The 27045-nt window shown below is 41.1% G+C and overlaps 1 protein-coding gene across 1 annotated transcript in view; it reads right to left on the bottom strand.

Annotated features, from left to right (window-relative positions):
- The window catches only part of PAXIP1 (PAX interacting protein 1), a 31178-nt gene extending 5842 nt beyond the window's left edge, over positions 1 to 25336 (bottom strand). Inside the window, exons 1-15 of the mRNA XM_066200919.1 lie at positions 25160 to 25336; positions 20075 to 20209; positions 18100 to 18143; positions 15485 to 15548; positions 15033 to 15146; positions 12548 to 13198; positions 9080 to 9800; positions 8208 to 8302; positions 7148 to 7243; positions 6680 to 6817; positions 5234 to 5355; positions 4488 to 4672; positions 4319 to 4362; positions 1852 to 1919; positions 1357 to 1459 (exon numbers count right to left, since the gene is read on the bottom strand). Of these exons, the coding sequence (XP_066057016.1) occupies positions 1357 to 1459; positions 1852 to 1919; positions 4319 to 4362; positions 4488 to 4672; positions 5234 to 5355; positions 6680 to 6817; positions 7148 to 7243; positions 8208 to 8302; positions 9080 to 9800; positions 12548 to 13198; positions 15033 to 15146; positions 15485 to 15548; positions 18100 to 18143; positions 20075 to 20209; positions 25160 to 25249 (2670 nt within the window). The 5' untranslated portion in view covers positions 25250 to 25336. The remainder of the gene's footprint in view (positions 1 to 1356; positions 1460 to 1851; positions 1920 to 4318; positions 4363 to 4487; positions 4673 to 5233; positions 5356 to 6679; positions 6818 to 7147; positions 7244 to 8207; positions 8303 to 9079; positions 9801 to 12547; positions 13199 to 15032; positions 15147 to 15484; positions 15549 to 18099; positions 18144 to 20074; positions 20210 to 25159) is intronic.
- Positions 25337 to 27045: the final 1709 nt, after the last annotated feature.

Raw genomic sequence — 27045 nt, 5'->3', positions numbered from 1 at the left:
ACCCACAGCAATCTCTATAAGCATAAATATTTAACAGACTAGGGTTTTTATTCCATGAATGCTTGGGAGTCCCAAAGCAATAAAGCCTAAGGGTTAGGTTAGAAGGCCTAAGAAGTCTCTGGCAGCCCTGAGCACTCTTCTGCTGTGATAATGATGAGCACATAGGACAGACAGGGACTGTGCTTTTAGCTCTTCCTTACCATGCTCTGATGACTCACAAAAGTATTCTTTAATGACACTGAACCTCTGCACTATTTACTTCCTTCCTGGTAATAAACATCCTGTGAACAGTGCATTGTACCCCCCTAAAAGGCAAAGGCTGCTTTTCTATGCTCACCTCAAGCACTTCTACCTGTGAGTGCAGACACTGCTAGACTTCCACTGATGTGGAAGGACCCTTTGGCCATGCTGGGACAAAGATTACCCCTCCATCTCAAGAAGATGAGGAGTATCCAGCCCCAGTTAGGTATCCAAACTCTGCACAGTTTTGACAGCATCAGTGCTGCCAGGTTTACATTCAACTTCACAAGCTTTGAGGCTGAATTTGATTTTTTTAACTTGTGAGCCACAGCAGTTACCAAAACAGATTTTCTATCTAATTAACCTGGTACCAACATGACAGAAAATGAGAAGTTCATATTGGAACTTTATAGGATACACTGAAAAACATTTCATGTCCCAAAATATTTAATATCAAGCTTCAAATGCACACACTGCAAAGGGAAAAAAAAAACCTCCGAAGCTGAACCACTTTAAAAACAAGTATAGGTGTAATAAAAAAAATATTTTACACTTTTGAGGACACCAAACTGCCTATTTCTAAGAAATACAGTGGTCTCGAACTAGGCCTCATTTACTTCTTATTATCTAAATGTTATAAATTATTTATAAGTTTTAGCACAGCTTTATTTGGGAACAGAAGAAAACTTCCACAGGAACTTATCTCACACATGCCATAAGCTTTGTCATCAGCTGTCTCCGAAGCATTTGGCACTACAGACAGCAACCCGACTAGAAGAATCCTGGGTCTTATCCAGTATAACCATCACTATTTTTCTCACCTAAATTTTTTCATGAAATTTGCTGATTTAAAAAAACAATGTGGAAAGGGCTTTCTTGCTTTTTAAAGCAGTCCCACAGACAGAAAAAGCAAGTAGTACAGTAGTGTAAAGTAGGTAACTACAGAAGAACAGCTACCAAATAAAACTCATTTCACATAAACCTACTCTAACCTAAGAGCCAGTAGGTACTGGTTTTATCCACTAGATATTTGCTAATCACGTCTTAGCAAAAATTCAACATCCATAAAAAAGTTGTCAGATGTTTCAAAGTAGTTCACAAGAGCCTGAAAGTCACCTTAATGTACTGTTGCACTTGCATAGGTTCAAATCCTGTGAAGAGCACCATTGGTGTCAGCTCAGGGGTGAGTTTTTTAGTAGGTGGCGGCAGGTCTTCAATCCTACAGAATACAGGAAATACAGCAGAATGTGACATTTGGGCCCAAGGCTGTAGAACTGGAATTTTGAAATTAGACACGCACACTTTTGCAAGTTTCACACCAATGGAATGACTCAGATGAATGAGAATTAGGCACAATGGCTTTTGAAGACAAAAACCACCACACAGAGAACACAACATGTTCTCCTCTTTCTGCGCTTTCCCAACTCTCTTGCTACGTCACTCTCTTAGTTACTGTTTTATTCCTGCCAACTGAATAACTGGCAACATCCAAAACCTACTGACAGTAATTTCACTGAGCAGGGCACAGGATGGTGCAGGCTGATGGGCAGCTGACACTTCTGAGGAACAGTCAGTTAAGGACTATGGGCACTGACTGCTCACTGTTCTTACCTTGCTCTTTTGGAAGACGGCTGAAGACTGGATTCATTTTGCTTTGGTTTCAAAGGCAACCTCACACCCTGAAATCAGACCAGTTACATGTTTAGACCTGAATTAAGCAGGGAAACCAACTTCTATCCTGAATTATTCCTGAATGAAAATTACACACTGCTGAATTCATGGGGCACCTACCACTTACGCAACAAACCCAAGAGCAAAGCTCAGCATCAGCCAAAGCTTCTCTACAAACTTATGTAACCCTGAGAGTGCACACCAAATAAAATATTGTGGGACTTTTTTCCTTTAAATAACATTGCTAATTATCAGTGGAAAAGCTAATGAATCAAATGAAAAAGAGACTGAAAAGTCTGTCCATTTGTTAAGTACATGAAGACTGCAATATTCTTCCTGGTGCTAAATTTCATGGAATAGTAGTATCGAGAAAATACTGCTTTAAACTCAAGTTCCCAAACTACATAAACAGAATCTGGATAGAAAGTGCCACCCCCCAGTACCAGATCAGCCTCTAGAGCACATGCCCAGGGGTGATTAAATGTAGCTTTTAGGCTCTCCTTGGTCCGAGTAATTTGAAACTACAGCTCCCAGGTTCAGGAATATCTGACATCTATTTTTTCTTAACCTTCAAATAGATACCTGAAATTTAAAGAAGAATGCTAGAGGCACATGACAAGAAAGACAGGCAGCATTGTCCCAGTCCTGCTGTGACAATGTTCCTGTGGGAGAAACAAACCACGGGGGTTTGTTCCCTGCTCTCAGACCAGGCATTTTTTATGGGCTAGACAGCCCATAGTATGTGCAGCTGGAAAGAAAAGTGCACACATTCACATTTTGACAGACATTTCAACTATGAAAATGCAAGAGGTACATGGCATCAACAGCATCTGACAAGACAGCTGTCCTCAGAAGAGGACCCCAAACCCCAAGACAAATAGAAATGCCTACAGTGAAGGCAGTGGAGTACCTTGTCCTCCTTGACACTTGCACATGCCCAGCATTTTCTTTAACCAAACCATATTCCTGTGTGGGTACCTGGAGGGCAGCTGGACTAGATTGTTTCCAGAAGCGCCTTTCAATCTAAGTCACAAAATTCCCACTTCACACGGGCAAGAAGGGTCCCCATATAAATACAGAAGGGGAGGTACTAAATTACCCATCTAACCTCTGAGGTCTCCATTTGCTACACTAGACAAAACATGGACAAAAACATGGTGTGACTGACCCACACAAAGAACGTATCCTTTTTTAAGATGAGCTCAACTGCAGTGTGGATGGTAACAGAACCAAAACTGAGTTAGTTAAAGGCTATTTTAAATATTAATACTGCATACTGAATCTTCTCAGGGACATTTTTATTTTGTAACAGCAGAGTATTTTCCTTCTTCAGGAAAATAAGAAGACCATGAATTTTTAAAAGCATTTTGTTTTCTAAATGCGAATTTCCTACAGATCCATGAAACAAATCTAGAAGGGTCTATAGAAAATTTCAAACTTATGGTCAGGAAAACGGTAGTGCCTATTTCTAGAGCTGAAAGGTATTCAAGGGACAGTGTCCTGACCCCCCATTTAAAACACTGATACAGATTACGTTTTGAGAGTTACTAAGCACCCTTTTTCTGAAGGGTTTACAAAGTGACTGAGATACAAGTAATCCAAACACAAGAGGTGAGGCAAAATGTTTTTGTGCAATATAAAATGTTATCTGAGAGTAACCTGTATTACCAATTTTCCTACATCAAGACGTACTGTGAAAAATTACCAAGTATAAATCTGAAATGGGAAGAAAATTTACAACACAAAAACATGAGATAGGTGTAAGAGCTGACATGGAAACCGCAGCTTATTCTGAATACACAGAAAACTTACATTTTGCATGGTTTGCAGAATACCCTTCATGACAAAAATTTACTTCTCTTGTATGTTTTTCAAGGTACTATTTTTCATTGTTCATTCCTGCTGCTATTTCAGGGTTATCAACTACACTTATTAATGCATAGTATATTTTTAAATTCTAAAATACATGGTATATATGCCTATGGTTTTAGTTCTAACTGTATATCAGAGAGATGATATAAAGTAGTTGCACCCCTCATACTTAAAATTACATTATGTATCATACTTTAAATTCAGTCAATATTCTAACAAAATTCTTACTGATTTTGGGTGTTCTGCCTTAAAAACCCTTATGTAGTCTCATTTACAAAGTGTTAGGTACTGATTTAAAAAGTACTAAGCCCTTTCTAAAGGTCTGATGTAGAAATTGAAGACTGAAACATCTAGCCCAAAGTGCGACAACAGCAACTTCATTCTGTATATCCCACTAAAGCTCCTTAATTCTGCAAAAGATTATTTCTCGAATTCCTCAAAATAAAATAGAACATTAGCAAAATGTACAACCAGGAGCTCCAGCTAAGGAGTGATCTTATCAAAACAGCTGCATATATACAATAATTCAACATACCATTAGAAGTTCTGGTGACACCTTTAATGGGACTCTCCACGCATCTAGGGAATGGAGAACAGAAGAAAAATGACACCATTGCCAAGTTATTTACACCAGAGGAAACACACTCCTAGTGATGGAACAGGCACAACAAACTGCTGCAGAGCAGAGGGTTTGTGACCCTTACCCAGCAGGTTCAGCACCAGGTGCTGGCTGGGGGACAGCGGGTCCTGCAGGTTGAAGAGGGTGTAGCGGCTGTGCTGGATCTGCCGCAGCGCCTCGAAGTTGCCCAGCAGGATGTCGCAGAGCCACTGCGCGTTCACGCACGGGATCCGCCACTCCTTGGCCTTCTCATACTTCAGCCCGCTGGCCCTGGGGGGCAGGGAAGGAAAACAAATAATTTGTATTGCTAAGAGATGGGTAAAAATACCAATTTTGTAATAATAAATCTAAAATACCACTGGTTCTTTACCGATCTATTGTTTGCTTTAACTGTGACAGAGGAGATATTCCAAAAGATGCTTTTGTTCTACACGTCACAACAAGCCACTCAGGGGAGAATTTCTGCTGTAAATGCAATCTTTGGCTCTGGACTTAAATTTTCCCTTCTCCAACATTTTGGAACAATTATTTTTAAAAAAAGGTATTTTATTTATGGGCGATCTCAGAGTCAGCATCACTTAAGAATACTGTAAAATAGGAAAGTTAGAAATTACTTTTGTTTAGCCTGTGTTCAGAAGGCCAAATTTATCACTTAGTATGCGCTGTAATTTAGTTCAAGAAACAACATCACTAAGTTTATTGCTATAAAACTACAGAACCGATTACAATTAACACTCTCATAATGAGCCATACGTAGCACCTCACGTTCAGAGAGGCACTGCCTGGCAGGAGGCTGCTGAGAAAGCAAGGGCTGTGCAGTGCAGCACTTACTCTTTACAGATGAGAACTGTATTGCTGCGACACAGGTAGCCCGTGTATTTGGCACCTGCTAGGTAGGCCATGAGCTTGAGGTCATCCCTGTCACTGTCAACAAATCCTGTCACAGAGATTATCTGCAGAAAGAAAGACACAGTTATAAATAACTGAACATTGATGGCACTTACAAAACACTCCCATGAAAAATATTTCTCCGTGACTAACTTCTTACACTACAGTGAAATGCACAGCATGGTGTGTAAGCACTTAATTACTGCGTGGCTTGTAGGATACAAAGAGTACAATTTAAAAGTGGTTTGTTTATACATAAAAAATTCAGGTTCCTAGCAGTACCTCTGACTCAGGAAGAATAACTTTCAGTCTGCTGGTCAGCTTTTTCTTATTTACAGAGACCTCAGCATTATTATAAAAGAGCTCAGAGCTTCCCACAGGTCTGCCATCTACCTTCTGCTGCTATTTACATGGAGGCACACAGAAAAAATGCTCAAACTTATTTGCTCTACTCTAAAAATCTGAAAACTGTGCTCTAATCTGCCATGAAGCCAAATAAACTGTGTCAGCTGATCACAGGTGGTGAACTGTAATTCCACACCTTTCATTATTATCTTTAATCCTGATAGGTTTTTGTTTTTGCCATTCTCACCTTTTCTTTAGGGAAAGGCAACAGTACTTTGGTTCAAAACTGTGCTTATTACATTGCGTATTACATTTACTACTAACCACTGAGTACACACACATGTTGTTACACTCTGATTTTCCTAAATCTGTGTTCCTTTCCATGGTGGTCAAGACAGGCTATAGGCAAGAACATCATCCCACATGTCTGCATCCAGCACAAAGAAATCCAGTGCCAAGACATACTTTGGCATCTTGGTTTATACAGCACAGTACATTCCAAGATGCCTCTGAATTAACTGGTTTTTCAATTCCACAAAATTTCACTTCCACAGCTCCTCACTGCACAGGCAATGGAATTGTCAATCTCCTATCCATAGGCTCCCTTTTAAGGTATTTGCTTAGCACTGACTAAGAAAAACCCTCAAAAATCCTCTCGAAATCCTGGGTTATGGTAAGGAAGCACATGCTGTTGGATGTGCTGTTGATCTGCTGCTATGAACTGTGCAGCCTGGATCACTGCTACCTTTGCTATGTGTAAGTCAGGCAATCTTTGCCCTTCAGGGTCTGAGAGAGTAACTCACAAAGGCAAGTGTTACTCCTCACCACTCTGAACTCAGGAAAACTTGCAAAGCACTGAGAAACACCTGGCAGCAGCACCACATCAACACAGCACCTGAAGATTAACAGAAGCTTTTCTCCCAAGGCAAAAGAAATGTGTACTTTGCTCTGAGTAAGCACTTTCTAGCTCTGTTTTAATACTGCTCATGGAATGAAGCAAGCACTGAAGCAAGCATTCTTTCAAAGGAAGCTTTTCCTTCTTACATGTTGAGAGCATGGCTTTCCTCCTGGTGGAAATGCCACTGGAAAATGAAGGGCTCGATGAGGTGGGACCATCTTCTTCTTCTTCAAGATTGCATTCAGCCAGTGTGCTGTAATACATCTCTTCCTTTCTCTTAAAGCCTAGGAACACAGGCACAAACAGCTTTTAAAACACAAAATACATGTTTATTTTATTTTACACTTCTACAAATCATCAAATCTTCAATTTTAATTGTTTTTTTTTTCTACTTTCTAGGCTCCTCTTTCTCATAGCATCTTCCTTAGTGCTCTCTGGAACAAGTCTATTACACGCACTATGGATGTTTGCACCCCAAAAACCACAAATCATAAAAATACATATAATGAGAAATGTTAGATTTGCTGTCTAAGCATGAAGCACCCAGTGCAAAGCTCTGCCTTTCCAGTGATAAAATGAAAGCATGCAGCAGTGCAGGTTCCCAGCTGGCTTACCTGAGCATACATGTTACTGACTTGGCTTTCACACAGAAGGTGAGTACATCTGCTTGTCAGGGTAGGGTCCACTGTCCCACCATGTGCTTGGATGATCTGGTAAGAGAGCAAACCCAGAACTTCTAGGATATAACAATTTTTACATTACATTAAGAAACAAAAAGTCTGAAATGAAAGTCCACCCTTTAGGACACTGCCACCATTAGCACCACTTCACTGAAGAATTACCCCCCAAAACCAGGTTTGTTATCTAGCTTTAGAACAATTTTGAAAACAAAAAAACAAAATTAAATATGCAGCTTTAGCTTTTCACTGAACAAAAAGTCTAATTTTTAGAAGAAATGGAAAAAAAAACCAAAATAAAGATATATAAACAAAAATAACCCTTCTCATGTTTTTTTTATTTTTTGCAGTATAACTATTAAACAATTTTTCATGAACTATTCAATTCTATCTCAGCAATAAACACAAGTGCTGTTAAAAATGTCAACAGCTTACTTGATTATGCAAAATTGTAGGGAAAATTCAACTATAAAATCCATCAGAAGTTTCTGAAGAACATCAAAGTCCTCTTATTTAGGAAAGGATACAATCAGATTTTTCTGAAAAATAGAAGTTGGCAAAAAAACAGAAACACTCTATTCTTCCATCTTATTCACTCAGGTGGATACCTCACAGGCTACTAAATGCCAAAATTATATGCAAAAAATAATTTTTTTATACAATCAAGTTAAAGATAGACAGCGATGCTATATTACATTTGCTGTACTACAGTTGCCTGATTAAAAGCATAAATAACTGGGAAATAGTTAAGGCTGCAACTTATTTAGCTCATGTTCTGACTGAAGACTTAATTCAACCAGGCTGCACACCTAAAGTATTTCTATTACTTTTTCTGGTCAGCAGCAGTTGAATAATTTTTTTTCAGACTGTAACAGAATTACACAGAAGGATGCCTAAAGAAAAGTGAACAGTGCTGAAGTACTTCCAATGTTTTCTTTTAAAATTTAGGGACTATGACATTATGTTATAGTTGTTTAAAAATACTGCAGAATCTTACCCGTTTCCAGGTCGCTAACAGCTGCTTGTCAGACATCTGCTCTGGGTAATCAGCAATTGCAAAGACACAGCCCAGTAGGAAATACTCTTCCGGAACTGAAATAGTTTGGCACATAAAGAACAAACAATTGAATACTCAAAAGGCTGAAGAGTTCATCTCAGAACACATTTGCTACACTGACCTCTTCCTATTACCAAGTTATAAGCTTCTTAAGTGTACTTCCTTGGAAAAAGGAGGATCCAAAATTTCGAAGCTGAAAGCCTTTAAGGCACAGCTCAGCCCAGAGTCTGATTTTGTTAAGGGTAGGGTTTTTTTCCCCTGGATGAAGAGGGGCTAAAGGGGCAAAAGGAAGGGTCACCAAAAGGAAAACATAAGACAACTTCCTCTTTTACAAAGATCAGCTATGAACAGCGAAAACAATCCAAAAAGCTTTCAGTTCTACTAGAATTCAATGCAACCTTCCAATACTGAATCTTCAATAATTTACTTGTATTTCCAAAATTGTAGCTGTCCTTGCAGTTCTTATACTGTTTGAAAGCTTCCCCCTCCCCTTCTTCCAAAGGAAAAAAAAAAATAAAACAATTGTGCTATGCATTTACTAACACTGTTCTGAAAGTATGGGCTGTGTGCTTGTGGTATCAAGTGTATATTTGAAAAGGGAACGTTCTCAGCACTCTCATGCTTTTCAGATTGCTGGATCACCATTAGCTATTATTTAAGTAGTTGTCTAAAAATCAGTAGAACCAGTTCTAAGCCATGAGTAGCATTTCTTACAATCCTATCCTGTAAACACAGCATTACTTTCTGATATTCTACCCCACCTCATGTCAATAGCTACTTTTTTTCAAGATCAGAAGGCAATAATTACTAACTCTCCACTGCTGGATCGTGCCCAAAAAGTGGCTGCTGCTGCAGTTGCTGCTGTTGCTGCTGGTGGTGCTGTGGCTGCTGGGCTGCAACTGGAAGCTGTAGTGCTTGAGGTGTCTGAGTTAAGTGCTGCGCTGCCTGGTTCTGCATCTGCTGTTGCTGATGCTGCTGGTGCAGTCGCTGTAAGTGCTGCTGCTGCAGTTGCTGCTGCTGATGTTGCAGCTGTTGCTGTTGCAGCTGTTGCAGGTTCTGCTGCTGCAGCTGTTGCAGCTGTTGCTGTTGCTGCTGCAGCTGCTGCAGCTGCTGTTGCAGCACATGCTGCTGCTGGAACTGGAGCGGCTGCTGCGGGCGGTGCAGCGGCTGCTGCGCATGGAGTGGCTGCTGCGGGAACTGGAGCTGCTGCTGGGAGAACTGGTGCTGCTGATGGACCTGCTGCTGCTGCTGCTGCTGCTGGGGAAACTGGTGAGGCTGCTGCTGCTGCTGGAAAGGCTGCTGGGAGATCTGGGGTTGCTGCTGCTGCTGCTGCTGGAGCTGCATAAGTTGCTGAGGTTGAAGGTGTAAAAGAGGATGGTGCTGTTGCTGCTGTGCTTGATGTGACTGCTGCAATAAATGTGTCTCTGGTGTTAGTTTCACTTGACTAAACAGCACCACATTTGGATGTCCCTGTTGGCTATGATTTACTTGCTGTTCTAAACTTTTTGTAGGTGCTGAAAGTGATTGTAATATCTAGAAAACAAAGATTATTTTTGTGACCTTTTGGTTGTCATTCGGTTTAAAAAATATTTAAAGAACTACTGGGAAAATACAATTCCTAAAAGAAAAGAACCCTGCACCTAAATACCTTGTGAGCTAAACAAAAATCTTTAACTGCCTAATAGCAAAATCAAAAGACAGGATTTACACAAAGAGAAGTGTGGAGCTGCATGCTACTCCTAATAAACAGCAATGCACATTTTAGTTAAATTCAAGACTAAAGCCCATCCCTGTATTATTAATATTTTTTTCCAACAGCATTATGACTATTAACACTATATTAATAATTACATTGATCAACTGTAATATTAATTTTGAAATCCCATTAGCCCATTAAATTCAGAGCTTAGTTCCATAGTCCTATTTTCACTTAAAAATTGCTAATGATGCCTTCATTAATTAGTGCTGTTTGAAACATGGGAATCTTGTTCTCTTTTGAACCAATTCAAGAATATATAGCTCGTTTTTTAATCTCGATACCAAAAAACAAAGAAAAACATTGATCTGCTGAGCACTAAGGGTTTCTTGGGGGAAAACCCCCAACCAACCTAACCTCCTACTTAAGAATACTAGATTTTAGGTTTATAGAGAGTGCTGAAGTGATCTGGAATTTAATTTTATTTTTAAATAACTCACTGTTAAGAGAAAAATCATTTCACACTAAGCAGACACAAGTTAAGAAGTAAATTTTTAAGCATCAGAAAAGGAAAAATTAAGCAAAGTTCTAATAGATTAGGATGAGTTCTACATATTTATTAAATTATTTTACTATAAACAGCCTATTAGAAATGAGAATGAGCAATAGGAAACTCTAGACTCGCCTTTCATAGTCTTTTAAACATGCAATCAGCTTTGATGAATCCTGCAAAGCTTGTTTCGTTCACCCTCACTACTTCAACACACACAGTGTCGCCTTCAGTGATGTGTGTGCGCGAGAGGAATCAAAGCCCATCACTAGAGCACAAAGCCAATTACTGTATCCTCTCAACCAGACATCCAGCAACTCTCCATCAGAGGTGGCCCAAGTGTTTTCACAAGGCACATCAAAACATCTTAGTGTCATCTAAATAACACTGATGTGCTTGGTATCACACACACGTGCAGCCATGATTATCAATGCATCACCCATCACTCGTGTCTTAGCAGCACCACAGTAGAAACATCCAATAACTAAAAATAACACACACAAAAAATGTTTCTGTGGCTCAGTGCGAGGAGCTACGTTCCACAACAAGTACCAAAAGCCAAAATTACAGAAGCTTCAAGACATATATTTCAAAAGAAAGGGATAAAACTTTCAGAACACTCTATGGCTATATTCAGAAAGTAACTGTGTATCTGCAAACACCTGATGATGACAGATCTTGCTGCTGGGCAGAAATCTGAGGTTCAAACTAAACACTAACTTTCCGAGAATGTTCACCAAGGCTTGCACTCATCATTCAGGGCACAAAGTAAAAGAGAAGTTATAGGGGGAAAAGGAGAACTGGTATTCCTCCCTCTAGGAAGCAGACTCACAATTCTAAGATGCAAAGCCTGGCCCAGCAGCCTGAGAGGGCACTTGGTACAGCCCTCATACAGCACAGTCCTGCAGCAGACTTTGGGTGAACAGAGACAAGCCAAAGCACACAACCACCACTGCCCTGTAGCTCTGCAAATATTGCTGACAGAGAAATACTTGCACTGATGTGTATCTGACAGGAGAGTCACTGGGCTGGAGAAGACGTGGTGGCCAACTTACCCATGCTGGCCAACTGAGCAAATGGTTGGCAGTTCTGCTCAGGCCTTGCCCAGAAGTCTCAGCCCTTAAACAATTCAAGGCATTGAGAAGAGGAATCTACGACTCAGATTTAAAATAAAGCCTGAATTTCCATTTCATATTCAGATGTCATAAAAACAGCACAGAATCAGCATTTCTGAGTGACTCCACATTCTGTGCTGAAGTACTGGCTGGAAGCCTCTATACTACTCAGGCACCTTTCTAAGCTTTACCATCAGATGAATATCCAAAGAAAGGCATCAATATAATGATTTAAGTAAAAGATAAGTCTAACAATTACCAGCACTACTTTACTCATGCTCCCTTCCCAGAAAACACCTAAGAATTTCAGTGCTGCAGGTGCAGCATGCTCACTTGATTTTTATTTTCTTGTAGAAATACATTCAACAGAAGAGCTGCAATTATTTCAACTACACACGTGGCATAAGAAAGTTTAAGTTAGGACTTCTCCATCACTATGTTATATAGTATATATACTATATAACAACCTAATGATGCCCAGCAGAACAATGGAGTACAGAACTGAACCTACTGCGGAAACAATCAATTTCACAATTCCATGTATTTATGGTATAAATAATTCCTTGCGCTGACTGAGAAGCTAGAAGGACAGGAAACCAGGTTTCCTGAACTAGCAAAGTAATTCTAAATTAATGCCTTTCCCTCTCTTACCAAGAAGTCCTTACTGAAAATCTAAACCACGCTGTAGTTATACATAGCTTTACCCTTCCAAATGTTTTTCCCAAATGCATTCTGTGATCCTGATAGAAATTAAGTTACTTATTACGAGGAAAATAAGAATTTGGCCACAATTTTAAGTAATACGGGGAAGTATTAACGTTGGGTATTTTAAGAACAGCAAAAGGAAACGGAAGTTCTTGGACACTACAGCTCCTAAGGAAAAGTCCAACAGCTTATAAATTAAAAATCCAACACTTACATGTGCTACATTTGATGGTCTATTAATCTGCTGAATATCAGCATTATTAGTAATATTCCTTAACGTCCGCACGGCTGGACTCCACGGGGCCATCATTTCCTGGCGGTCACAACTTGGGGCACCTTGTACTGAAGCCATGAGGTTGCCTCTCATATCAGGAGGCAAAATGTTACCTGGCACTGGTGGGACATTGGCACACAAATTAATCAACCCGGAGTCCTTCCCTTGAGGCAACCTACGCTTTGCTGCAGATGCCTGTGGGACTTCAGCTGGTGTCCAGTTCAAATTCCTTTCTTGCTTTTCTGGAGAGGAATCGGAAGAATCATCGAACATCAGTTCCCCTTTTGCTTTATCAGCAGTGGTAGATTTTGGTGAAAAAGCTTGGTCACCCAAAGGTGATCCTTCTCGAGAAGATGCAGGGCTTGATAATTTTTCATCAGTACTAGCCTCATTTTGTGAATCTTGTTCTTCATTTTCTGCTTCTTCCTCCTCTGCTTCTTCCTCCTCCTCCTCTTCTTCCTCCTCGTATATAATTAAACGAGGATGATAAGGAGTCTCTTCTTTTTTACTCTTATCAGCTATAGAATCCAGTACCCAGTCTGGGGTCACAATTTTAATGCTGTCCCGTTTATAAGCACATTCATATTTTTCCTGGGGGGGGAAAAAAATTATTTAAAGACAAAATAAACGCAACTAAGTTGTCTGAGATGACAGCTAGAGCATGGAGAAGGAGATTACAAGGAAGCTGTTCAATACCAGGGAGTGATCTTGCCCAGATCCAACAGGGTTTATACTGTGCAGAACCACAAGTTCCAAGAGATTCAAACAAAACAAAAACCCAAATTCTCCACATTTACACCATAAAGGACTCAGAAGACACAACTGCAGAAGATGAATGTCTCCACTTGCAAAATTCTTCTCTAACCCAACCACCAAAATATTCCAAACCAGTAGCGAGGAACATCATGGTCAATACCAAAATGCAAGTGATTTTAGGAGGACATTAAGGCAAGTCTAAATACAGTTTATGTTTTATCCACTATAAAAAAAGAGTAAAAAAAACCCCAGCCCCACTTGAAAAAGCCTTTGGGGAAAAAGTCAGAAATTCATAATAAAGTAGAGACAAATATTTAGAAGTTTTTCACTGAAAAAAAGCATTTCAGCAGGAAAACAGCTTAAATCTTAAAGCTTCACCATTTCCTTTCCTAATAAATAGAGTAGACACAGAATGAGTGTCCTATTTATTGGAATATCCTCCTTAATGGAAACCCCTCACACACATCAAACAGTGCGGGAAAAAATTTTTTTTCGAAAATTTGAAACTTACTTAAAGATCTAATATTTAGAAATGATTGAGCTGGTATTTTCTTTTATGTCAAACAACATAAATTAAGAACAAGCACATTCAGAGGAAATTAATTTAGCGATTCTCTGGAGTTATTTCCGACAATGAATCTGTCACTCATACACAATAAAGAGACTGGAGAGGAAACTAAGTTTACTTGCGACACAAGATTTTATTCTTTCATTCTGGTGAGGATTATTGACAATCTTGTTTTATCATCCTCTGTCTAGCCAGAGCAATCATAAGTTTTCCTAGTGACAGAATTGTTCTTGTTACAAACTGCTGCAGTTTCCCTTGCAGTGCATCAGAGCAGCAGGACTGGAAGCAAAAAGTAATAATCCCATAAAATTGTTCCCATTCAATGATTATGTGCATTAAAATACTTGTACCCAACAGACAGGGAATGCCAATATCTCTTTAAGTTTCTTGACTGGCAAGCTAAAGACAACATCCTTTGCTCTAAAAAGCTTATTATTTAAGCTTTTAAGTAAGTTATTAAAGTATGATTCTTAATGTATTTCACTGCCTCTTAATAACAGAATTTTAGGTAATAAAGCTTTGTCTGAGCATTGTATTTTATTGTGAAGAAAGGGACAACTAGAATGGTGTTCAATAAGCACCTAATAAAAATAAAAAACCGAAACTGACACACAAAGATATTCACCAAAAAGAACCCAGCCCTACAGAGGTTCCTATATTTTAAAGAAGGAAAAGCTTTCATTTCCCATAGCCACACTTTCTCTTCTCCCAGGGCCAGCTCATGCTTTATTCTTCAATATTTCAATTTTGTCCTTTGTTTTTCTTCACTGACTCTGTATCTGTGCATTGATAAATCACAATCACTAATGACTGTGACATATCAAAATTAGGCTAAGACAAACAAGATAAAGAATAAAATTCTTTATTCAAACAGGAGTTTCAAATACCAGTGTGAAATTGGACATCTTTTGAATTAATCAGGCTTAAAGTCATGCAGAAAATAAGTAACAAACTGAATAGCTTCAATGCCTAGTTTTCCTGAATTTAGTTGTTAATCAACAGTCTTAAGAATTTTAACTTCAGGCAGATGGAAAATTTCTGACTACTTGAAAGCAAATGAGACCTACAACAAGAAGAATTGTACATGTAATAAACTCTTACCCCCTTTGGCTCAGGCACAATCAAATGAGTACACTTCTTATTGAGGCTCAGCTGGCAATTCCCTCCATAAAAAGTAATCAAAGCCCACAGCGTACTTCGGTCTTCAGAAGAAACCTAAAAGGAAGGGAGAAAACCCTTGAATTCTGTGCACCCAGCTGTCTTCAGCTGGAAGAATTTTAGTAATCCACAGCATACCATTTACAAGGCTGGCTAATGTATTGCCTATCACTTTTAAATACCAAATTAGAAAGAAAGTTAGAGAGAGAAAAGGGTTACAAAAGATACACAAGAAAAAGCACTGAAGAGTAATTTTTAACCTGCACAGAGACAGAAAAAAACAAAGAGAAAAAAAAGTCATAGTACAACAGAAAAACTGGTATCTCTCCTCAGGAAAGCAAACATCCCACAAATAGTTGACATTGGGGTAGACTGAAATACAGTTCACTTCTTACCTGAGAGAGACAAGCAGTGACTCCAAAAAAGATCTGACACGATTCTGGAGAAAAGCCATTTACACTGGAAAGCAGGTGTCAAGGATGCAAAACAATTAGATGAGTTTCCTGAGGGTCATCAGAAGGAAATTAAACAGTCTATGCAGTATTCAGATAATACCAACTATCTGACCATTCAAAACATTTCATCCTTGAAAGTACATTGCCTGTTTGCAATTAAAGTTTATGCATCCAGAAAAAAACCTTTTGTACAAACTGAATCAGGACACCTGCAATATGATGGTCAATTATGGTAACACTCTAAACCAGAACTGACCTGGGAAAGACAGGTGGACCACAGGACTTCTGCAACTACCCTCCCTTTTCCACACTTTCATATGACCTTGTGTTTAAAATCTATGTACATGTGTCAGAAAAAAACCACTACAGAAACAGGTGTACATTGTGGCACATGCAGACACTGAGATTTTTTAATGAAACAAAAATATTTACCCTGTGATGTTGACAGATGCACCAGCAACACTCATGTTTTGAAGATCAGAAGAGACAGGACACAGCAAGCTGATGACAAAGCCCAGAGCACTTTAAAATTTAAGAATAAATTGTTGCCATAACCCAGAATACCTCGAGAAGTTCAAGCCTGATAAACATCCTGAATTGTTACCGATTTCATCCAAGGCAGAAATTCATTACCAGACCTTTCAAAAGTGTACATGTGTCTACTCCCTGCCTGAGTACCTACTGCTAGCACATAAAGCAGAAACAGTCAGTATTTGACTTTTAAGAGGTCCATCAGTTTTCCTGGAGCTTGCACTCTCTAAAGAACAGGAGTGAAAGAGACTCTTTAAAAAAAAAGTTATAAGCAGCATAACAATAACACAAAACAGAGGGAATAGATCAAAACTCACTTTTCTTCCTGCCATCAACAAAACTCTGAAGTGCTCTGACTCTCTTTTATCTATACAAGACCATTGAAAAATACACCCTCCTCATTCTTGCTTTTGCTGCAAAAGAAATTGCCAGCCCCCTTTACAGCATTACAGCCATGATACTCTTTTTCCTTCCTCAGTGAGTCGCTTCCAGCTTCACTTTTCTGCCACCTCCCTTCCACTGCAGCCCAGTCAGACTTTGCCCACATCAGTGACAGGGCACAGGACAACACTCTGCTGCCCTAAGTTCCCTCTGCTGAAAACAACTTCCACTAAGAAACAGACAAAATTGCTGTGCTTTTACATTGTATTAAATCTTTCTATACTAAACTTTACCTTTAGCAACTGACAGGCAAATGCCCATCAAATAAGCATCAGAATTGGTAAAGCAACATAAAATCCTTAAGGCTCTTGTTAGATCCGTATGTCCAACTGCCACAAGGTGTTTCCAGGACTTGCTTCTTCAGAAATTCAATGACCACTTCGAGCATTACCAAATTAAAACAAAGACAAAAATGCAGAATCTCAACCTTCTGCCTAAACTGGGTCCAAAAGCAATCAGCTGGAAAAACTAAGCTGTTCCTATTAGCAACTGTATTTTTTTTCATTATGGCAGCACCTAAATCCCTAATGGAAGGCCAGATGTCACTGCACTAGAAGTCATAAAGAGATTGAAAAAGGATAAAATGAAGTAGACTTAACAACCCATTTCAGTGAGCACAATAAGGCTCAGAGTGAAACCTAAACCCGCCACATTCTAGGGACGTGAAGTACTAGAAAGTCAAAGATCCAAGGACACATTTACTGCTGACAGGTGTGCAAAACTTCCTTCTTCCATGCAGCTGAAGAACAAGGCACTGCTGAGACCTGGTCTTTTCATTTGGCCTTTCCAGTGTTCCCACAATGAAGACTTCCTGAGCAATAGCCATTGAGAGCTACATTCCCACATTTATAGCTACAATTTAGTTATGGACCTCATCATTGTTGTTTCATGTTTATTTCTCTTCTGGGTATCCAATAACGTCAGCTCTTAGAGTATCCTTTTAAAAAACCCTGGTTGCAGATGGAAGACAGAATTTTTTAATAGTGCAACTTCTTCACATGAAAGACCATCAATAATGAAACGTGAGGTTACTTAAGCCTGAAAATGTAGCTAATTTCAAGCTTTTTTTTTTTTTTTTTTTGTGAACACTCCTCATAGACAGGGAGAAGGTTTTGAGATGTGTAACATAAGAACTAAACACTCATCCTGATGATGAAAGCACAATAAACACATTTATTGAGTCCAGGCACAAATGACCATGATCACTAGCCTAGGTCACAGCACACAAACACAGCAAGTTGCAAAGGCACACACATTAAACTATTGGCTATAAAACAGGAAGTCTGAATCTCTGAACCACATTAAGGCCTGAATTCTTAATATGAACACCTGGATTCTTGCACCCAGCAGCTCTTGCTTTCCATTTGATTACAACTGTCCTCTGAGTGCCTATGAAGCACAAAATATGCAAAGGGACAGGAAAACTGAAGACAAAGAAGCTTCAAGCACACTGCAACCTTGGCAGGCAAAACACAAGAGATCATTTTAGAAGTTTAAGCAGTACCTATGAGAAACAGTCTTGAATCCTTCAGTGGTCTCCATTTTAACACATTTTCTACAGAATTTTGAACTGAAAAGGATACGGCAGAAGAGCTCCACAGCGAACAGACAAAATCACCCAGGAAGGCTGGAAAAAACAAAAACCACTAGACATTAAAATCCTTGGTCTACAGGCACAAAATATGAATTACCATCCAAATTCATGCTATAGATAGTTTTAATGTAGACTTCCAAAGCTGGGAAACATAAGTGTTTCACAGACATTGCACTTAGTCTGCAAAAAAGACATTTCATTTATTTGCAAGAGTTCATATGAAGACAGCTCAAAGGCTGTGCAGCAACCCCTTACTCTCATGCCATTTACAGTATTTATTCATCCTCTCCCTTTTTACAGTTCTTGCTTGTAAGAAAAAACAATTCAGATAATCCCACCCTACACTCATCACTAAGGAGTGAAGAACCAGAGCCTTAAACTGAATGAGTTTTGTAAAGGCTCAACGCCGGCTGCTGAGCAGGGAGGGCCCTACCCAACAGGGACAGAAGGGACAGATTCTGGGACAGAAGGGCTCCAAGGGACACAGGGAGGTGGCAGAGAATGGAGGAGATGTAGGACACTGGTCCCAAAGCAGCAGGTAAGGAAGAATGGGCAAAGAGTGACATCACATTCAGTACGGAATTACTTTTCCTCAAAAGACAAACAAAAGAATATATTGTGGCAACTGTGTTTAAGGTGTCCCAGATCTTGTTATTCTCCTTCCCTTATAAGGCATGATACAAAAAGAGCTAAAACCACTTAACTTCTATCTCCTCAATCCTCGCGGGACCAAAAAAATGGATATTTTCCTCCTTTAAGTTTTTATCTTACTTTTTCCCTGTAACCAGCTATCTTTGCCTTTGACTCCCAGTCCCTTTAATACCTAGTCTGATCTTCTTGATTACAGACCATGCTGTGATGTTTTCAGGTCAAGCCAAGTGACATCAGTGAAAGATTTGCTCTCATCTGGCAAATGAGTTGGCAGTTATGAAGCAAATTAAATTATTTAAGTGAGTGGTATTAGAAAGCAGGAAGTGCTCTCCACAATGTTGATGTCCTTCCTTCTCATGAAAATGGCAACAGTTTCCTTGTTCATAAAGTTAAAATTACATCAAAAATTACTTCAGAAAAAGGAACTAAAAATTAACCGGCACACCCACTATAACCATAAGGGTCTCCAGCCAAGCACCTTTCATTTGTTAGAGTTAATTCAGTTCTACACTGTCAGGTGAACTCTCATGACAAAACCCATGCAAATTCTCAAGTGCCACCTGTACCTGTTTGGAAAAAATAACCCAAAATCATGTACCCAAAGGGATCAGCAGTGAAATTCTAGTGCTATTCCTCCCAATTGCTCTCATGACTTCCAGAGTGACAAGTTCACCTATTCAAAGATGAAACCTATAATTTTTCACTGAAAAATACCTTGCTATTGGAAGGTAGTAACAAAATACTAGTAATTCCAGTGTAAGAAAAAAAAAGACTAAAAAGAACCTTAAAAAACTAAAATAAGGAGGAAAAAAACCCTAGTTTTCTAGGGGTTTCTATAATTACCTATAGGGAAGTTCCTATAGGCCATAATTAGCACAGTACATACATGCAGAATCAACAAAATCATTTTGCATTTTGCCAATCATATATGTTTTAACAAAACCTTCAGCAATCTACTACTCAATCTAAATTGAGGTTTTCCACTGCCAGAAGCTTGTAAGAACCTTTTCTTCAGAAGTATTTCTAAAGTAGAACTAACAAGACATCATCTCACAGATGACTGAAAGAAAAATCTGAAGAAAAGCCAAAGCAGAACACTAAAAATTAACCACACCACTGACAGATACAGAGCAACAAGAGGAAGGAGAGAACAGAATTGTAACAGAAGTCTGCAAGGCAGGATAAAAGTTTGTGTAACAAGAATGTAAGACTTCTAAAGACATGATTTATTTGGTCATCATCCAAAGATGAATATTTATAACAAAGACGCATCTATGTTAGTACTTTGACTATTCCATGGCTGAGTCACTCACCTTTACCACAGGGAGATCAAAAACTTCTCGAGATTCTCCAACTTCCGGATTGTCCCCATCTTCTGAAATAATATGTGAGGCCAGTGCATTGTAAGAAACTTCCTTTGCTTTCCCAGCTTTCAGAAGTTGGATAACCTAAACCCAAAAGAGAACAGGGAGAACTCAGTGATTTTTAGCAACTTTTATTTGAGAAAAACAGTACTGCAAGAAGACACTAACACTGGATGGATGGATGGATGGATGGATGGATGGATGGATGGATGGATGGATACGACCTTCTGTCTTGGCTGTCCTCCTGTAGGTGGCTAGAGCTTTCCCTGAAGTTGCCAAACACATTTTAAACCTGACTACCAAAGGTTTACACCTCTTCTATATTTTCATCATTGCGTCTGAAGAGCTACTTTTCAAAATAATTGATGATGGGGCAAGAATTGGGGAAATGTCAAGGTTTTTCCAAAATATGTATCCCTCAAAAAGCACATTAAAATCATTTTCCCTCAGGGAAAAGAAAGCTCTTCTCAATATTCATTACTGCACATGGTAGCTCTGGAAGTACCTTCTGGAAGTCTGAATAGGCTTTAAAATAAGAGGTTAAATTCTAAGGACTAAGTGATTTTGTGAAATACAGAAAAAACCCCAAGTAGGACTCATGCTCCCTAAATTAGTACCTTCAGGAGCTGGAACTGAAGTGCCTCACTCCACTGCTCTGTCCTGAGAAAGTAAAACACCTCCCAGCTACCAAAGCACACCTCACTCCCAGTTTTGCAAGGGCCAAACAGCAGATGCTGCTTCAGGAGCTCAGCGTTCTCTCAGCTCTGCTGGAGAGATCTGTGTGATGAATCCAGCTCTGAGCCCCAAAAACCAAGAAGGTAACAGAGAAGGTAGTGGGGTGTAGAGGGGAGGAAGAGAGAAATGTTTTAAAACTCTCTGATCTAAAGACCTTGAAAGTTAAAATTAACATTTAAGATCATTGTCTCATTTCCCTTTTATTATTCAGAAATAACGATTGAGAACAGAACTGGTGTGATGCTCATCTTCCAAAAGCTGCCAGGGACAGATGCCTGTCCCTGCAAACCTGCTGGGGACATTCCCTTCAAAACAGGATGCTCTGCCCACAACAGTCAACAGCACAGAGCAAGGCAATGTATTCATCAAACGAAGTATCAATTAATTAATTGGTCCTTAAGCAATTATTCCCTACCCTGTACACTCACCAGGACAAAGAAGCACTGAAAAAGAGACTCTCTCAAAACACAGCATCTAACTATTTCACAAAGCATTTCTGCCAAGCAGAAAAACAGGGATAGATAAATCACAACCCACTGAGGAGGCAACTTTGGCACTTCCTGACTGAAGCACCCGACTTTAAAACTCCATTCGAGAAAACAAAAATTAACTCTCTTTTTCTGCAATGGATGAATATTACCAAAAGAACTATTCTAAAGCAACCAAGAAAATTGATCATGAGCATGTCACCCCTGCCAGAACCAGGAGTGAATGTTTCCATTTTGCACACCAATCTCCTAAACCATGCTACACCTTCCTGCATGAAATCCAGTTAACAGTAAAGAAACACAGGATGCTTTCATTCCAAAGGGAGAAGCTAAACCCAAATAAAGCACTTTTGAAAACAGAGGGGATTTAAGAACAGTCTCAGCACATGAGCTCCCTGTCCCACACAGATCTCCCCGAGTTACAATCCCCATTCAACTGCTCATTTAGGGGAAGCCTAAAAAAACGGAGTGAACATCATGAAAACTGAGAACCCAAATCTGACAGCATCAGAAAGGAGCTATAAATAATGTGCTAAAAGTATGATTTTTTTATATCAAAACAATGTTGCATTACAGAACTTGTGCAAAGCATCTGCTCATACAAAAAGTTACACTGGTTTCATGTAGTAGTTTAAATACTATAAATATGATACATAATAACACATTTGATGATTTCATGTGTCATGAAAAAGACTCTTCCTAATTTAGCTGACATCAAAACTTCTCTCAGAATACACAAATTCTCCAGATTAAGTAGTGTCTGGACTGAAAAGTTGTATTGGCACAATTAAAGAACTTACACCTGTAACTAGAAAACAGAATGCTGAAAAGCCTTAATATTAACACGGAAAAATCATGCATTTTAGGTATTGGTTTATATTAAATGAAATTCCTTTTTTGGAGGGGGGATAAAAATTTTATCTTGTTCTCTGCCACTAAAATGTGTGTTGGAAGAAACACAAGGAAGAGTTCAAAATTAAGAACTAAGACAATGGGCATAAAAAAATAAATTAAACAAGATAACCAAAACCCAAATATCCTGTTCGAAGACCGTGTGCTGCATTGCATTACTTTTTATCTCTTTCTGAAGGAAATATTGATTTTAACTGGTTTCAAAACACAAAGGTTTGGGATTTTATGTTTGAGGAAAGCAGGAAGAGCATTTATTAAAAGAAAAAGAGTAGCTGCCATCTACTCATCACCCTCAGTAAGGTGTGAGGAGCAAAATGCACCCAATGGAATGGAGTGGGTTTGAAATTGAGAGCCAGCCTAATTCTCCCTCATTTGCCAAGGAACACCTCGGCACAATTCCAGCCTTTTGTTTCCCTTCCAATTTATGCTGCACATGCTTCCAATAGGCAGTGGCTACGCAGTTATTCACCTGAATAGATTACTTTTTTCCCCCTTACTCTTGGATTTGTTTTGATTAGAGTACTCACTAGTGTTTAGGCCTGTTTTAATATTTATTACAGTAACTGGTTTTCTGTGAAACCATTTAGAAATTTAAACTGAACAAAGTGTGCCCCTCCTCAGAAGATGAAGGAGGAAATTCTTTGCAAAATCAAGCTGGCATCCACTTGTACAGGAAAAAATGGATAAATATACTTGTAATTTTTGTATCAGTAATGGGGCAAATTTCACTCTAAGAACTGTTTGAGTTTTGTTTACAACTCCTGCATTTTGTCTTGGCTCGAAACACATCTGATAAATGCTCCTCATACTCAGGTGCCCCAGGGTACCGCAGAGGACACCCAGAGGAGGGTGTCCTGCTCTCAGCAAGAAGAGCTAATTTATTCTCAGTAGCTGCTACGGTTCTGTGTTTTGGATTCTGAAGGAGAATAATGTCGATAACACACCGATATTTTGGTTTCTGCTAAGTCGTGTTTATCCTAAGTCAAGGACTATTTTTTAATGTCTCATGCTCTGCCAGTGAGAAGGTACAAAAAAGGCTGGGAGCGAGCCAAACTGGCCAAAGGGATATTCCACACCAAGGCATGTCATGCCCAGTATATAAACTGGGGGTTACCTGTAATGCAAGACTGATGTGGGGTCAGGAATGAAGTCTGGCATCAGTCGGTGAGCAATTGTATTGTGGCATCACTCGCTTGAGGTTTTCTTTCTTCCTTTCTTTTCTTTCCCTTTCTATTACTATTTACTATTACCATTATACCTTACCTGGTTTTCAATCATTCAACTGTTTTTCTATCTCGACCTACAAGTAGAATTTTTGAATCTCCTCCCTGTGACACTGTGTAGGGGTGGGGGTGAGAGAGCAGCTGTGCTGGGCTCAGGTGCCAGCTGGGCTTAAGCCTATACAGAGAGAGGGTTCTCCCAGGAGCAGGGCCGAGCCCAGCCCAGCCCAGCCCAGCTCCTCACTCTGACACGGCTCTGCCTCCCAAGCCAGGCACAGGAAAAGTCAATGCACCGAATCTGGAGCAAATCAAAGCCCTATGACAATGACTCCGACTGCAAAGAAGAGTAAAATTTAACATGAGAAAGAAAACCAGTCTAAGAGAATGTGTGTCTACTTGCTTTATGGGAAATCTGCTCATTGTCCTCCCATGACAGCACACAACTAACAACAGGCCTTTCAGGACACTACTTCTACGACAAATGATGCACAAGAGTGCTACAGGACTTCTGCACTCACCTCATACACATAATACTGACATTGCGGCTGAAGGGTTTTTTGGCAAGTATGGGAATTTCTTATTTGAGAGCTAAGCCACTATCAAATTTTTATGCCTAAAGACCTAATGCTTAAAGAACTAAATTTTCTATCTAGAGACCTGTCTAAAGAAGTTTTCATCTTGATCTTTAACTGTATTCCTCCTAGTCTGTACTTCTTTTACCACAATAGGAATGAAAACCATCTGAACGGGCCAGTGCCAGTGTCTCCAGGTCGCTTACAGGCATACGAGGTTCAGTGAGTGTGCCAGAACAGAAGGTTAAAGGAACCCAACACTGAACTAGGACTTTACTGCAGCAAACACCAGAGAAGCCAAGACTTTAACTTCAGTGTTAAGCACGGAGTAACCTGCTTGAAGGAAGCTGCTGTCCTAAAGCTCGGTACCGTGCACTTCATACACCTGTCTAATTGGACACGCCACAGAAACTTTGTTTCAACCACCTTCGCCCACCACGGGTGTTACTCTCTGCAAGGCCACCCGCATTACCCACGGCGCTGCCCCAGGGCACGGCGAGAGGGCCGGGCGGCCCCCGGCCTAAACTACACCCGCAGCGCACCGGGCGGCCCCGGGGCGGCACCAGCGGCCGGAGCCGCGCCAAGGCGGGAAGGTCTGTGTGGGAGGGAAGAGCCAGCCCGGCCCCCGTGACGAACCTTCCCCACGGCCTGTCCCTGTGTACCCGTACGGAACCGGGCACAGGGAGGGGCCGGGCCTGCGGAGCGCTCGAGTCGGGAGGAGCGGCGGCCGCTGCCCCCGCTGCCCGCCCGGCCCGGCCCGGCACAGGAAGTCCCTCCGCCCGCTCCTCCTCCGCTCAGGCGGCTCCGGCGGGGCCTGCGCGGCGGGGCCGCGGCTCCCATGGCGGCGGCGGCGCTTCCCGCGGGCACGGCCGGGATCGGGGCCGGGATCGCGGCCGAGATCTGGACCGGCCGCCTGCCCTCCCCCCAGTCATCCCTCACGGTCCCTCAGGCGCGCGCTCCCCCCCACTCCCGCCCTTTCCCCGTGAGGCGGCGCGAGCCTCGAGCCCGCGCGTGGTAGCCGGACGATTCCACAGTGCCCCCCCCCCCGCCGGGAGCGGGGGGAGACGAAGGGGAAGGCGGGAATGATCTGAAGGGATGACCCGATACCTTGGGGTCGATGTCTCCCACCACGAAGAACTTGACGTCTTTGAACATCTCCTCCGGGACTTTCAGCTCCTCCTCGTCGTCCGCCAACATGGTCCCGGACGGCAGCAGCGGGCGCTCCCCCCCTGCCCGCTATTCCCCCGCGCTCACTGTGGAAAACCCGCCGGGGCCCGGGTCTCTCCCGTCCCCCTCCCCCCGCAGAGCCGCCGAACCGCGCGAGCAAGGCGCGCGCTGCGGGACACACCATCCCCCGCCGGGACGTAGGGGGGGTGGACGGGGGAGGGGAGAGCCGCCCCCACAAAGCGGCTCCCCCCGCCCGATCAGCCACCACGGCTGCTGCAGGGCCGCGCCCGCTTCTGAGCCACAGGCGCTATCCCTGCTCCTCCCTCTTTCCCCGAACCGGACCGGCAGACAGCATCCGGGTCCGGAGCTCCCCCCGCGCGGGATGCAATGGACTCGTCCCGAACGACAGAGGCGGGCAGCGGGGATACCCGGCCCCGCCCATTGGCGGGGGGGAGGGAAGGGGGAGGGAAGGCAGCCGCCCCTGGCCACGCCCCTCGGCTCGCCCAGGCCACGCCCCCGTCAGGCGCCTGCCCCTCTCGCCCCGCCCCTCGGCCTCGCCGTGAGAGGACGCGGGCGATGGCGGCCGGGGCTCGTCGATTGCTGTGGTGTGTGTTCCAGCACCCGGCTCATCAGTGGACATACCGACTGCTCCGAAATCATAGCATACAACCTCTAAGGTTGGAAAAGACCTATAAGGTCATCGACACCCACCGAAATAAGGCATTTTCCCTCAGAAACTGCAAAGCATCCATCTACACTGAGAGTGAACTGTTCCCGCCTAGAGGGGGATGTATCTTACCTATTTTAGATAACAGAAAACAGAAATTATCACTTTATAAAAGTTATAGTCAACAGAAGGAAACGAGCACTTTCAGAGCCTGCTTAATGTATATTTTAAACATTGCTGCGTTGACAGGGATGTTTAAAATATAAATATTAGATAATATAATTGTATCTATATAATAACCACTCTGCTTTCCAAAGGCGTTTTGGATCCTCTCATAATACTGTGATGTAGACGATGTTTCCCTCCCATACTCGGAGCAATGTTAAGAGATGGCATCGCAAGACTTATTGAAATAAAAATACAGGGCACCTACTGTTTCCCTCCTGCCTGCAAGGCCTGTCTCACTTTCCCAGGAGGAAATTGTATTTTTTTTTACCTGTGTTATTCTTGAAGCTATCGTAGAAACTATAAATGCGTTTACAAGTCATTTATTTACTTCTAGTGGGTAAAATTTTACTGGATTAGGGCTTCACCCAAGTCTCCTGGATCTCCACATGACATTGTCCCCTTTCTACTCCAAGTATGTAAGAAATACCCAACCTATCACCTCTTATTTTTCCACTCCAGAAAGAACATTTGGTTGAAAGTTTTACTGTTTTGCCCACCGTCCCAATGAAATTTACTTTTTAATGTGAAAATCAAACTAAAAAGTCCTTAACTTTTATTTGGTACACATTTTTTTGTGGGGCAGGGAAAAAAGAAAGTAAAAATAACCATCTACTTTTAAATCCATTTATCCCTTTCTTTCAACAATTCATATTTTTTTATCTCAATTTCTACCTTTTCTAATAATCCTTGTTTAGGGTAATTTTTTTCTGTGCCATGTATTTCCTGGACTGTCTTTGAAAGGACTTCTCTGAGCTCTGCTTTCCTTTGTAGCCACTCTGCAGACTGCCATATCCAGCCTTTGCTTTCTCAGTTCCATAATTTTCACTCTTTCCAACACCGCCTTTGATCCATTTTGATTTCTTCACACTAAACTGAACTACTTTGACCAAAATCTTTCTTCACCTGCAGCGAACTTCATATTCTTCTTGAT

Source organism: Chamaea fasciata, unplaced genomic scaffold, assembly GCF_029207755.1.
Source record: "Chamaea fasciata isolate MVZ Bird 193981 ecotype frontalis unplaced genomic scaffold, bChaFas1.0.hap1 SCAF_1, whole genome shotgun sequence".
NCBI lineage: Eukaryota > Metazoa > Chordata > Aves > Passeriformes > Sylviidae > Chamaea > Chamaea fasciata.
The sequence above is the reverse complement of the archived record's forward strand: the minus strand, read 5'-3'. Positions and strand labels throughout refer to the sequence as shown.